Source organism: Miniopterus schreibersii (assembly GCF_964146895.1).
Source record: "Miniopterus schreibersii genome assembly, chromosome: 9".
NCBI lineage: Eukaryota > Metazoa > Chordata > Mammalia > Chiroptera > Miniopteridae > Miniopterus > Miniopterus schreibersii.
Genome location: NC_138118.1, coordinates 11,409,397 through 11,422,226, shown reverse-complemented (window position 1 = coordinate 11,422,226; position 12,830 = coordinate 11,409,397). Strand labels below are relative to the sequence as shown.

Here is a 12,830-nt window from a genome sequence, read left to right as displayed (position 1 = left end):
TGTATTATGTTATTTCCATTTATAAATTAAATTAGAATTTAATCTTTTTTGTTCTTAGGAAAAAATAAAGTAAAATTTTACTGAATAGAAGCCAAAGAACATTGCCTTACAGATTCTTTAGTGAGTTAACTTATAACAGGTGACTAATTGCTGTGTGCAGATCCGCCTTTTGGGGGTTTACCATTGTGCACAGTTTGTATTGGTCTCTAAATTTAAACTTGGCCTTTATCTGTTTAGATGCCTTTAAAAAAAAAAAAATCTTTATTGATTTCAGAGAGAGGAAAGGAGAGGGAGAGAGAGAGATACAGACATCAATGATAGAGTCACTGATTGACTGGGGATGGAGCCCGCAACCCGGGCATGTGCCCTGACCGGGAGTCGAACCCCGATCGCCTGGATCCTAGGTCGATGCTCAATCGCTGAGCCACGCCCGGCTGCGCTAGCTGCCATTTAATTTATGTCTCGTTTCCTGTAAATCAAGTGTGTGAGGGAAATACTAATGCACCCTCTCTTGGACTATGTTATGTTCTATTTAGGAGAAGAAATCATAGCCTACAAGCCACCAGGATTTAGCCTGATGTATCATCTCCTAAATGAGTCACCCATGTTGGAGCTGGCGCTTAGCTTACTGGAAGAAGGCGTTAAGCAGCTGGATACCTATGCCCCTTTCCCTGGTATGTGCCTCAATGTCTTTATGCCTTGAAAACAGGGTTGGTAGTTTCACCTTTTGTAAACAGGGTTTGAAATCAAATGATATCTGAAGTTCTTTTTCACTGATTCTCTTTTGGTACCTACAGTGGTGGTTTCAGGGAGTCATACAATGAAAGTATATTAAAAGAGAAAGCAGAGTAAAGGACAGAGACTCACTAGAACTGTGTCTCATTGCAGATCTTTTATAGGGAGTTATATTGTCTTTCCTTCACGTTAACATGTTTAACATGCCTGAATTTAAATCCGAAGTACTTTTTGTTTCGTTTTCCATATAATATTTATAAAAGCACTTGCTATAATGCCTGGTACATAGTGTTTAATAAATTTTATTTACTATTATTACTACTGATCATTATTTATTGAGTGCTTACTATGCATTTTGTGCTATTAAAAGCACTTACGTGTATTTGCGCATTTAATCTGTATGAAAGCCCTGTGTGATCGATGTTATTATTTCCAGTTAATAAATAAGAAAACTGATGCTTTTAAATTTGAATGATGGGATTGTTTATATTTTTAGCTTCTTTATTTCCCAAATTTTCCACAGTGAATATATATTACTCTAAATCAGTTTTTCAGTCTTGGCACTACTGACATTTTGAGCTGAGTAAGTCTGTGTTGGGGGGGTTGTCCTGTGCATTGTAGGTCTCTACCTACTAGGTGCCTATAGTACTTGGCCAGCTGTGACAACCGAAAAGTACCTGTAGACATCGCCAATGTCCTCTGGGGCCAGAATACTCTCTCCTCCTCCCCCAGGCCATCTAAGAGCCATTGCTCTAAATCATCGATTTTCAGTGTTATTCATCCATGGCACACATAAATTAATTACTAAAATTCTGCAGCACACCAAAAAATATTTATTTTTGCTGATCTGATGGAAAAAAAGATACAATTTTGATTTCATTCACACAGATGGCTATTGTTGTGTTTGTTGTCATTTTTAAAATTTGAAATCTAAGGGAAAAGAGGCCAGTTCCCCTGACTAAATAGTCAGATATTGCATGTTTTAAAAATTCTTGCAGCACAGCAGTTGAAAATTGCTGCTCTAAATAATCAGGGAAAAGGTACAGGAAAATGACCTAGAAGCCATTGTGTAAAAGTAATCTGAGTCACAAAAATTACCATGACTTGCTTGGGTGAGCAGTTTTGTGAAGTTGCTGCTGAAAGTTTGAGAACTTGAATCTAGAACTTGTCTTTTATCTTGTTTTTAATCTTCACCCGAGGATATGTTTTTATTGATTTTAGAGGAAGAGGAAGGGAGAGGAGAGAGAGAGAAACATCAATCGGTTGCCTCTTATAGACGCCCCAGCTGGCGATCAAACCCGAAACCTGGGTATGTGCCCTGACTGGGAATTGAACCCGAGACCCTTCGGTGCACTGGACAATGCTCCAACCAACTGGGCCACACCAGCCAGGCTTACCTTGATTTCCTAAGACTTGACTATGAGTTTCTATGACTCTTGTGGAACTTTCTAACTTCAGTTTTTGGTTTATAGGGAAGAAACACTTGGAGAAATCAGTACAGCATTGCCTTGCACTTCTCAATCTTACTCTGCAAAAGGAAAATCTCTTTATGGATCTTCTAAGAGAGAGCCAGCTGGCTCTGATAGTCTCTCCTTTAGAACAGCTTTTGCAGGGAATCAATCCCAGAACTAAGAAGGCTGATAATGTGGTGAATATTGCCAGGTAAGTTCCAGCTGTGGGTGGAAGAATGATGGAATGAGTCAGATGGGCATTCTAGCTTTGATTTCTAAGTCTGGTCAGATTCCTAATGCATCCCTGTTTTTGGCCTTATTTTGTTCTCTCCTGGAGGGAAATGGGATGTTTGGAGGGTAGAGCCAGGAGCAAACTTTTAACTATATATTCTAGCCTCTGGTTGCTTGCCAGCATTGTTGAGTGTTCCAGGACTTGTAGGCATCGCCCTGATCCCTGCCTTCAGCTCCCCATTGCCTTCTCCCTGTGTGTTAGTGTCCAAACTTCTCTTTTTTATGAGGACACCAGTCATCTGTCTGATGTCTTCATCTTCCCTTGGTTTACTGCCTCTCCAGAGACCCTATTTCCAAGGTCACTGGGTTCAGATATCAACACAGGACTTTTGGAGGAACACGGTTCAACCCCTAAGAGGCTGCACGTGGTTAGAACGGGAAACGGTTGTCTGCTTTACCCAGAAGTGCTGTGTGGATAGGAGAAGCCTGGTTCTAAATGTTCTTTACTGAGACTCATGAGAAGCCAAGTTTCATCACATTAGTCCTCAGATGTGTTTTTGTTCTATAGATACCTGTACCATGGCAATACTAATCCAGAATTGGCTTTTGAAAGTGCCAAGATCCTCTGCTGTATCTCCTGCAACACCAATATTCAGATAAAACTCGTTGGAGATTTCACACATGACCAGGTAACTGATGTTGTTGTTAAGTTTTGGGGCATCTGAGTCCATACGGAAGGCACAGTGTCTGTGGAGGAATCATTTTCTCGTTTGTGGAAAAACTCTCAAAGAGTAAGTGTACTTATGTATGTTGGGTACAAACCTACTTGTGTAAGGCATTGTGATGTATGTTTGAAGAAAATAACAAATAGCACAGTGTAGCTACATGTAGTGTCGTATTGATTATACTCTATCCATAGTATGTGACTGTGATGTCTAATGAGACAGTTGCTGCTCTAAGCTCGTTAAAGTGATTGGGTTGTAAATGCAACTCTTGGTTGTTTTTTGCGTGTATTGTTTCACCCTCTGTCAGTTGCCTCTGTTCTGAGTGAGCCTCTGCACTGCCGAGTGTGTCTCACTGTTGTGAGTTGTCTACTTCTGTGGATTTCTGATGACCCACATTTGTGTCAGTTCATTTGATATGACATTGTAGAGAGTTTTTAGATATTTCTCTATTAATCCAATTTATAATTTCTATTTGCTGAATAGCCACAGTAGGGGAAACCGCTGCTTTTTTTCTTTGTGTACATTTGTCCCATTGTGTCTTTATGTTGGTCTCCGTGTCAGCTAGTTGGAGAGTTTCATTGTGTACCTTCACAGCATTCTGAAACAGGCGGTGGACAGGGCTTTATTTTGTGTGTAATGTCATTGTTGGACTCTTAGTATCCCTGGTCCCCTGCCACTATCTGTCAGTAGTAACCTCTAGCTGTGACAACTCAAAATGCCCCCCATATTTCTAAGTGCCTTCTAGAGTAATAGTAACATCCAGGTTGAGAACCACTATTTATAGTAAAATACAGATATCTAATCTGGTTTTTGGATGAGGTTCATGAACACCACGTGATAATCAGGGGATGCCAAAGATGAAGCTTTTCAGTTCACTGGCATTCGAGTATGAATTATTACCAGTTTTAATATCCTGCTAAATTTCTTAAGGAAATTTATATTTCTCTTCAGCCCAGAAATATGAAACTACTGATAAGTAGTAGATTTCTAAAGATGAGAATTTTATTTTATATTTTAATTAAGATTCCATAGCACTTAGTATATAATGAAGAGATCATAAAACAGCAGTTTAATAATATTTATTTTTAAAAACTAGTTTGATTTTTTTTGAGAAAGAAAATTAGGGAAGCAAATTTTTACACCAATAAACTTAAAAAATTTTGTTTCTTTATTTTTATAGAGAGCTAACTTATGACAATATAAGGAACTGAGTTTTCTTTTAATTAAAAATGTAACTAAAACCTAAATACTTTACTTGGTGCAGATTTGCCTTTTTTTATTTATAGACAAGTATTTATAAATATATATATTTATTATAGTTTCTCTGATATTTATAATTTTATAATTTTTTTATCTTCATATGACTTCAGAGTGTAAGTCAGAAACTGATGGCTGGATTTGTGGAGTGTTTGGATAGTGAAGACACAGAAGAATTTATACGTCTAGAAGATGGTAAGTCTTAGATTAATGTGTATATTTTATTTTACATAAATACTTAATGTAAAGGAAACTGTTATCTGTCTCGTGATGATGTAAGAGAACTTAGAGAATTTGCTAGCATAAACGTACAGGGCTTTGGGGAATCTCTTAACAGATCTGAGCTCAGTGTGATGGCCACCCAGGGAAACTGCAGCCAAAGAAACAGGGAGGTTTGGAATAAAAGTTTTATAGTTTTAAATTTGACTTATGTTAACTTTTTATTGTTTTGTAATTTTGTTTTGTGATTTTCACATTAAGGATCAGAACTTGAAAAGAAATTAGCTGGAATCCGTCATGAAACAAGAATCCACATCTTGAATCTTCTCATCACCTCGCTGGAGCGCAATCCACCCAGTCTTGCGCTCTACCTATTGGGCTTTGAATTGAAGAAACCTGTCAGTACCACAAACCTGCAGGATCCAGGTAGAACTATAAGATACATAGGCATTTATTTTCTTTCATATTTATGTAGCTAAATTAGTCATTGATTGAATGCTGGGCTCATGGGATAATTTACTGAAATAAATAATGTAGTGTGTTGGGTCAATCTTTAGGACTTAAAGCTGGGACAAACTAATAAGCCTTAGAAAATTAGTATTTATCATTTTTTTGTATCAGTATTTGTAAAACTGCTTACAGTAGAGGAGATGTTTATGGAATTTAACTTTTGTAAAGGTACTTTAAAGTTTTTAATGCAGACATTTTAAAAGACAAGTTGAATTTTCTCTTGGTTTCATGTAGGAGTGTTAGGTTGCCCTCGGACGTGCCTTCATGCCATCTTAAACATCTTGGAGAAAGGAACGGAAGGGAGGACAGGCCCGGTGGCAGTGAGAGAATCTCCTCAACTTGCTGAGCTGTGTTACCAGGTATACATCAGGCCACACTCTTTAGCACTTAATAGAAGAAACATACCTGGATGCTTGAATACATCACAGAAGTGAAACTATAGCAGTGAGACTGAGTTGAAATTAATTCATTTGGCAGTTTGACCAGTCTTTCATTTATGGATAAAATCCATAACACACAAATTCCAAGATCCTATAGATCTACAGATCCTATATGTTGATCACTTGCAAAATGAGGGAAATTCGATTTTTGAGATGGATTTTGACCAGGTAGTATAGAAACTTTCCAGTGATCCTGTGTTTGCAGTTGCTTCTTTCTGGTGAAGAGAGCAATGGATTTGGGTCAGGAGACTTCTGGTTCCCATATCTGCCCCTTACTAGCTAAGACACCGTGGGCAGGCCGTGAAACTTCTCTCAGTTTTTTGATCTTTGGAATGGGCTGTTGTTAGACATAAATGAGAATGTAAGAATGTAAGTGAAAGCACTTTCTAAGAACCATGTAAATTATGCAGCCCTATGGCTATATGTAAGGTGGTAGGAAGTCAAATTAGTGTAAAGTTTAAACTATAATGAGAACTTTTGTTTTGCTTGTTTATATTTGTGCTTATTTTTTGTTTCATTCATTTCACAAGTATTTAAGGACTAGGCTTTATTAATGCAGCTAGTTTCTCAATTTAAGAGCATCCCAATTCACATTTTCATGGTAAGAAAAGCATCATTAGCTTCTAGTGACAGGTGTTTTTGTTATTTTTGTAATTCTGTGCTATTTTCTTCTGTCCTCTGGCTGTCCAAACAGCCTTCCACTGTAAGTCCTACAGCGAGGTTTTCCTTTGAATCAAAATTAATTCTTCCTTAATGGGGGAACAAACTTGATGTACATTGTATTTAGCACAGTGCTGTGGAATTTGGCATAGGTAGGCAGAAGCAATGGGCAGGCTTAGTCATCTGGAGTTAGGCAGATGCAGTAAGAACCTGAAGCGAGATTTAAGACATAAAGGTAGGGAGGGGAGGGAGAGGAGAATCTGATAGACTGGAGAGTACTTGCCCTGCTCTCAGCCCCCGCCAAGTTTTATTATGTTGGAATGCAGGCCGTGGTTGCCAGACCCTCTGATTTTAAAGCACTGTACTGGCCAAACAAAACGTGTCTATGCCAGCAGTCTGCCAGTTTATTACATATGCTCTGTGACTTTGCTACTCAGAACGTCATCGTCAGCATCACCACCTGGGAGTTTGTTAATGCAGAACCTCAGGCCCCACCCCCGGCCTGCTGAGTCAGAATCTGCATGTTCCCAAGAAGCACTGCTCCATTTTTAATGAAAGATGCTTCCTTCTCCTGTAGGTTTGTGCTTCAGAGAAAAATTCTAACCTCTGAAGAGAGCTTGTTTAAATAAATTGTAGCAAAGTGAAATAACTGGGCCTGCATAGTGATACCTTCATTGTCCCACAACACAAGGCTTTCTGGATGAAGAAGCCGAGACAGTCCTGTGCCTTTGCTCTCTTTTTTTTACTTTGTAATTCTTTTATTAAGAGTGAACCCATATCAGTATTCCTAAACTGTAAACATGGGGAACTGAAGTATCACAGGAAACCCGTTAGGGATCATATATACTAGAGAACACCCCTTACATTTTCTTTTTTTTTTCTTTCTCTATTGCCTTTATATAATCAATGTAATATTTAAGAAAAACTGTATTTCTTAGTAAGCAAACATTTTTGCATATGCTGCCTTCTTTCTGGGTCTTTATTTTTGTTCGACTTGCACCAGTTCTGCCCAGGTAGCTTTATCTTCTGTTTCCTGAGCTTGCTTAAGATTAGGCAATGCTCGATTGTAGTCCTTTAATCCTTGCCATCCTTGAGCTTTGGTATTTGATGGGTCTTTTTCAGGAGTCTTCAAACAACTGTCGGTTGCTCCCTGCCAATTTGGCACCTTCTGTTTACAAGCACCAATATCCAGCATGCAGCTCAAAGCTACAGGTTGTGGCTTTGATCTGTCTGCTTTCTCAGTAACAGCCATTGAACCTTCCACGTATCTTAAAACTTTTGTATATTTTTTAATGGCCATCTCCCAGTTCTGGATTGAAAAAAGTATTTCTAATGGTTTTTTTCCTTTTTCATTGGATTTACTGGGGTGACATTGGTTAATAAAATTATATAGGTTTCAGGTGTACAGTTCTATAATGCATCATCTGAATAATGTCCAATGTTTTTTCAGTCTTCTGTTGTTAATATTTTGTCTACATCTTTTTAATCTATACCTGCATCCTTGGGGAAATCTGGATGACTGTCAGAGAACCATCTTTTGGGAATATTCCCCAGTCATTCCCTTCCTTCATTTTCTGCATTCTGCAATAATGCACATTTTGGCAGGTTTTTCACTTTTCATCTCTGCATTTTCCAGAATTCTTGCCACACCCATTCCTTTAATTACTTGGCCAAATACCACATTTCCCATCCAGATGAGGAGTTGGAACTGCTGTGATAAAGAGCTGAGGACCATTTGTGCTGCAGCCTGCATTTGCTTTGCTCAGTGTACCCTCCCGGTTATGCTTATAATATGAATTTTTATCCTCAGATTTTTCACCATAAATACTTTCTTCACCTGACCATTTGAGAGATTTCCACCCTGAATCATAAATTTTCTAATAATTCGATGGAACGGGCATCCTTTTAAATGGAGTGGTTTTCCCGTGGCGGGTCCAATGTCTTTTTCTCCTATAAACAATATGTGAAAATTTTCTGCAGTTTTGGGTACAATATCTGCAAACAGTCTTAAGATAATTTGACCAACTCACTTGCCTCCCATGTCCTTCAGAGAACACTTGGGGGTGACTGGGATTGGAGGGCCTGGCTTGGGGAGAGGTGTGACATTTCGGCTTGCAGACGCATTTGGAAGTGGGTTCAGAGCACGTGGTAGACTCCGGCAGCCGAAACGGCAGCTCTTGGCGAAGAACAGGGAGCTGCTCTGTTCTTGTTAAGGATGGAGATTTTCCTACCTGGTCTTGGAAAGTAGGAAGGATGGTGGGCACACCCTTGTGAAATGTCCTTACTGCTGTGGAAACTCACTGTTAGTGTCCTCCTCTCTGTGACAGTGCCGCCTCTCCCTCATCTTCGAGGATCTGCTATTGTGGCTTCCTAAGTGGCCATCTCATACAGATAACTGGGTTTTGTTTTGTTTTGAGAAGTTCAAATCAGCTTATCAAATTTCCGTGCATAGAGCGTTAAAACAATGCCAAGGCTGTTTGAAAGGCAGGAACGCATGTCCAGCGGCACTGTTTCAGTCTCGCCTCGTCTTACCTTTTTCCTGCATGAACGCGTTTGTGTGGTTATTCTCAGTATGTAAACTTTTTGTGCTCCTACGATGTTTCCAGTTTCCCTCTGCTTTAGATGTTTAAGAATATGCTTCTAGGTGTGAGTCATAGTCAGCTGTCATTAATTTGTTTTATGTTTTTACAGTGAACCCTGAACTGGCAAATATTAAACTGTTGCTTTTGGGGAAAACATAGGGTCAGAATCTTGCAAGCCTCTCTCAACGTTTTCGTCAGCTGATGAATGCATAACTTGGTTTTATGTGTGTTTCTGTTTATAGATACTATTTCATATATATTGTTAATTCATGAACATTGAACTCACTGCCGGCAGCACTATACAACTCAGGCCTGAAGGAAGCTAATCTAACACCTGTAATTTCTCTGTAAGGCACATCAAGGCCCTTGTGCCCTCAGGAACACCACACAGCTCTCCAGTACTATGCTTAGTGGCCATTATTTAAAATATATCTTTATTGATTTCAGAGAGAGGAAGGGAGAAAGAGAGAGAAACATCAATGATGAGAGTCATTGATCGGCTGCCTCCTGCACGCCCCTGACTGGGGATTGATCCCGCCACCCAGGCATGTGCCCTGACCGGGAATTGAACTGTGATCTCCTGGATCCTAGGTCGATGCTCAACTGCTGAGCCACGCCCGGCCTGGCCTTAGGGGCCATTTTAACCAGTAAACTCACTAACAACAAGCACAAAACGGAGTGCTAAATGGACTGGGGGAAGGTCACTTTATAGCACGAGAACTAAAGCGAGGAGGTCTGCTCAGTCTCAGCTGAGAGCATGCAAACTGGGCAGCTCGGGTTTGCGGCTGCTTGGTGCCTTTCCGAGTAACCGCAAAGACAGCGAATATTGATTTTGGAGCCACAAGTAAATTTTAGCATGTAGACGGATTTGCAAGTGCGGACTCTGTAATGAGGATAGAGTGTTGGGTCAAAGGACATGAATAGTTTTATGACTTCAGATTTTATTTCGGAAGTAATCATAACAATTAGAGTGGCTATGAAATGGTGCCTGGTACATGGAAAGCCTTTAATAAATATTTATAAAATGAATTAAAGTTACCTCCAAGTAATTTGCTACTAATAATAGTTAAAATACTAAAACTTATTAGTTAACTCTATGTGCATATATTTAGGGTGATTTCGAGATTAGTCCTACAGTAACGTCTTCATCACTCTCAATTGCATTTTAATGTACCTTCTTGAGTTAGGTGCTGAGGATTGCTTATAACTCTGAGCTTCTGAGTTTGATGCTTGTGTTTACCCATTTTGCTTGAGTTGTTGAAGGGTCTTCGTTTCCACTTAATAGATCTAAGTTCACATTTTATCTCAAGATGTGTAACACAAAAAAACTGACTTTGGGATTTTCCTATTTTATTTTAATTTTGAAGGTGATATATCAGCTATGTGCGTGCTCTGATACATCTGGTCCTACTATGAGGTACTTGAGAACCAGCCAGGATTTCTTATTTTCTCAGTTGCAACATTTACCTTTTTCTAACAAAGGTAGGACATTACTTTTCCTTAAAACAAATTGGTAAAGTCCATGTTGAGTGGTTTTACTGATGTAACATTTGGAGGTTGTAGTTACACTTATGGAATTCTGTTCTCTTTTTGTTACTTGCTTGTTACGTTGAGTTGCTTTTGTAATTTGTGCTGAGATAAGACTGATGTTTTAGCTGCTAGCACAATATTATTTATTTTTTTATTTTTTGAAAAATATATCTTTATTGATTTCAGAGAGAGGAAAGGAGAGGGAGAGAGAGATAGAAACATCAATGATGAGAGAGTCATTGATCGGCCACCTCCCGCACACCCCCAACTGGGGACCAAGCCCACAACCCGGGCATGTGCCCTGTCTGGGAATCGAACCCCGATCGCCTGAATCCCAGGTCGACGCTCAACCGCTGAGCCACGCCCAGCCGGGCTAGCACAGTATTATTTAAAAATAGTCTGTCAAAAATGGAATTTGATCGTTTTCCTAATAAATAAAATTTTTAAATTGTGTTGAAGGCTAAGAAAATATATAAGAAAATTCTGGAAATTTCGATTCTTTTTGAGTAAAAATTGTTTTATAAAAATCTATTTACTTTTGTTTCTTGTGTATATATTGAAACTAATTAGGCCTTGAAATGAAAAATAGAAAACTAATTATGGTGTAAACTGTTTATAACTTAGTTTATTGATCTGATCAACACAATTCTCCCAGGCTGCCTATGCTTTATAGGATTCTACGTTATATAATTTTTGTTTTGATCAATTTTTAACAATTTTTTGAATTTATATTGTATCCAGACAGTGGTGGTCTGTTGAGTTTTAAAGTTTACTTTGTATCATCTTTATGTTATAGGAAATCCTTGCTCACTGATATCACCATAAATTTTCATTACTAGTAATTATCAGCTTCTAATTTACTTTTTAGAGTCATGGTGTGAGAGACCCTTGGGAATTATCCAATGGAAAAATCTTTTTCACTTTATTTTCATAAGTGTATCTTGTTTTTAGACCTAAGATTTTGTTTATATAAGAAGCTTTTTAGAAACTCTTTTATGCTTAATTAGGAAGAAAAGTTAATCTTACCTATTATGATATCTGTTTTTAAAAAATTGATCTGGTGTTGCCCATTAGTAGTAGTACTAGTAGTAGTAGCGGTCATAGTAATATTTGGTGTGTTTTATGTTTATACTGTCACAATTTAGGACTTCAAATCCAGGTATATTAAAATAACATTGCATTAAAAAACTTACATAAGTGATTTCCAGCCCTAATTTTATACATATATATATATATATATATTTTTAATTTTTTTATTTTTTTTAAATTAAGTTTTAATATGCACAGAGGGGAGGGGGACTCAGTCCTTCTTGGCAGCTGCTTTTCAGGTGTCCTCACACTTTTCTTAATGAACTTGAGGGCCCAGTTGTCCTTACAGACCTTGACCTGCTCCATGGCTCTCTGCTCATAAGGGGTGAAGCCCACGCCTCTTGGATCATGTCCCATGCAGACTTGGTGTGCTTGGTGAGGTGCCCTCGGTGGCGACTGTGCCTTGGCTTGCTCACGTTCTTGGTCACTTGTGGCCCTTCTTGAGGCCCCAGCCATGGGGTAGTGCAGAGCCGTAGCTGCTGCTCTTCAGTGGCTGCTGCGGCGGAAGGCACAACCCTAATTAATTATACGCTAAATGAACATCCTGGGTTATCTTAAGAGATATCATAAAGTCATACCATTTAAATTAATTTTAAGTTTTTGAAATAAATTTGTTTTGTGAAATAAAAATCAGACTATGACAGGTTTTTGATATTTTTAATTTAAAAATATTTTTATATATTTGATATTTTTTTTAAGTATTATGTTCTGTATTAATGGCAAACTGTGGCAGACTCAGACTTCTGTGGATCTGTATGAAATTGTCCTGGTAACGAGACCTTGATTCTCTTGTTCTTCGCTTGCCTCTACTCATTTTTTATAAACATATGTTCCTTATTTTCCCCCCCCTTGGCATCTGTTTTTTGTTTTTTTATTTTACAGAGATAAATTATTATGTTGCCAAGTTTCATACATTATTAAGTATTTTACGTGGGAATATATCTGATGAGTTATGGAATTTAGGTCTGTTCTGGTCTTTGTTATTTTTCTGGGAAACTAAATGTAGGTGTTTATCTCCTAGAATATGAAATATCTATGTTGAACCAAATGTCGTGGCTGATGAAGACTGCCTCCATAGAGCTGAGGGTGACGTCTCTGAATCGGCAGCGGTCGCACACCCAGAGGCTCCTACACCTCTTGCTGGACGACATGCCAGTGAAACCATACTCAGGTGAGCGTGTGAGTGTCGGCGTTGCCCACGTGCTGCCGCCTGGCCTGGCTGAAGCAAGCACAGGTCTGAGCCTTGGGCTGAGTGTGTGATTGTGGGCCAAACAAGCTCTTTCCGCCTTTAGAATTTCTTCCCTTAAAACACAACATTTTGAAATCATCCCGTAATTGTCATTTTATTACTGTTTGAAGCACCTAGATTTGCTATATGCATATACACAAATGTTCAGTGGA

At 38.6% G+C, this 12,830-nt stretch overlaps 1 protein-coding gene and 1 pseudogene across 5 annotated transcripts in view; one reads left to right on the top strand and one right to left on the bottom strand.

Moving 5' to 3' along the window:
- NUP205 (nucleoporin 205) overlaps positions 1 to 12,830 on the top strand; it is a 64,595-nt gene that overhangs the window by 28,313 nt on the left and 23,452 nt on the right. For all 4 annotated transcript variants that reach the window (XM_081146713.1, XM_081146715.1, XM_081146714.1 and 1 more), the window contains exons 17-24: positions 537 to 674; positions 2,208 to 2,397; positions 2,986 to 3,106; positions 4,513 to 4,594; positions 4,880 to 5,044; positions 5,363 to 5,487; positions 10,178 to 10,292; positions 12,451 to 12,600. In XM_081146713.1, coding sequence (XP_081002839.1) covers positions 537 to 674; positions 2,208 to 2,397; positions 2,986 to 3,106; positions 4,513 to 4,594; positions 4,880 to 5,044; positions 5,363 to 5,487; positions 10,178 to 10,292; positions 12,451 to 12,600 — 1,086 coding nt within the window. The remainder of the gene's footprint in view (positions 1 to 536; positions 675 to 2,207; positions 2,398 to 2,985; positions 3,107 to 4,512; positions 4,595 to 4,879; positions 5,045 to 5,362; positions 5,488 to 10,177; positions 10,293 to 12,450; positions 12,601 to 12,830) is intronic.
- LOC308561981 (peptidyl-prolyl cis-trans isomerase D pseudogene) lies at positions 7,163 to 8,773 on the bottom strand (annotated as a pseudogene). The gene is made up of 3 exons: positions 8,761 to 8,773; positions 7,662 to 8,464; positions 7,163 to 7,557 (listed from the first exon to the last, which is right to left on the bottom strand). The product of its transcript is annotated as a peptidyl-prolyl cis-trans isomerase D pseudogene (transcript).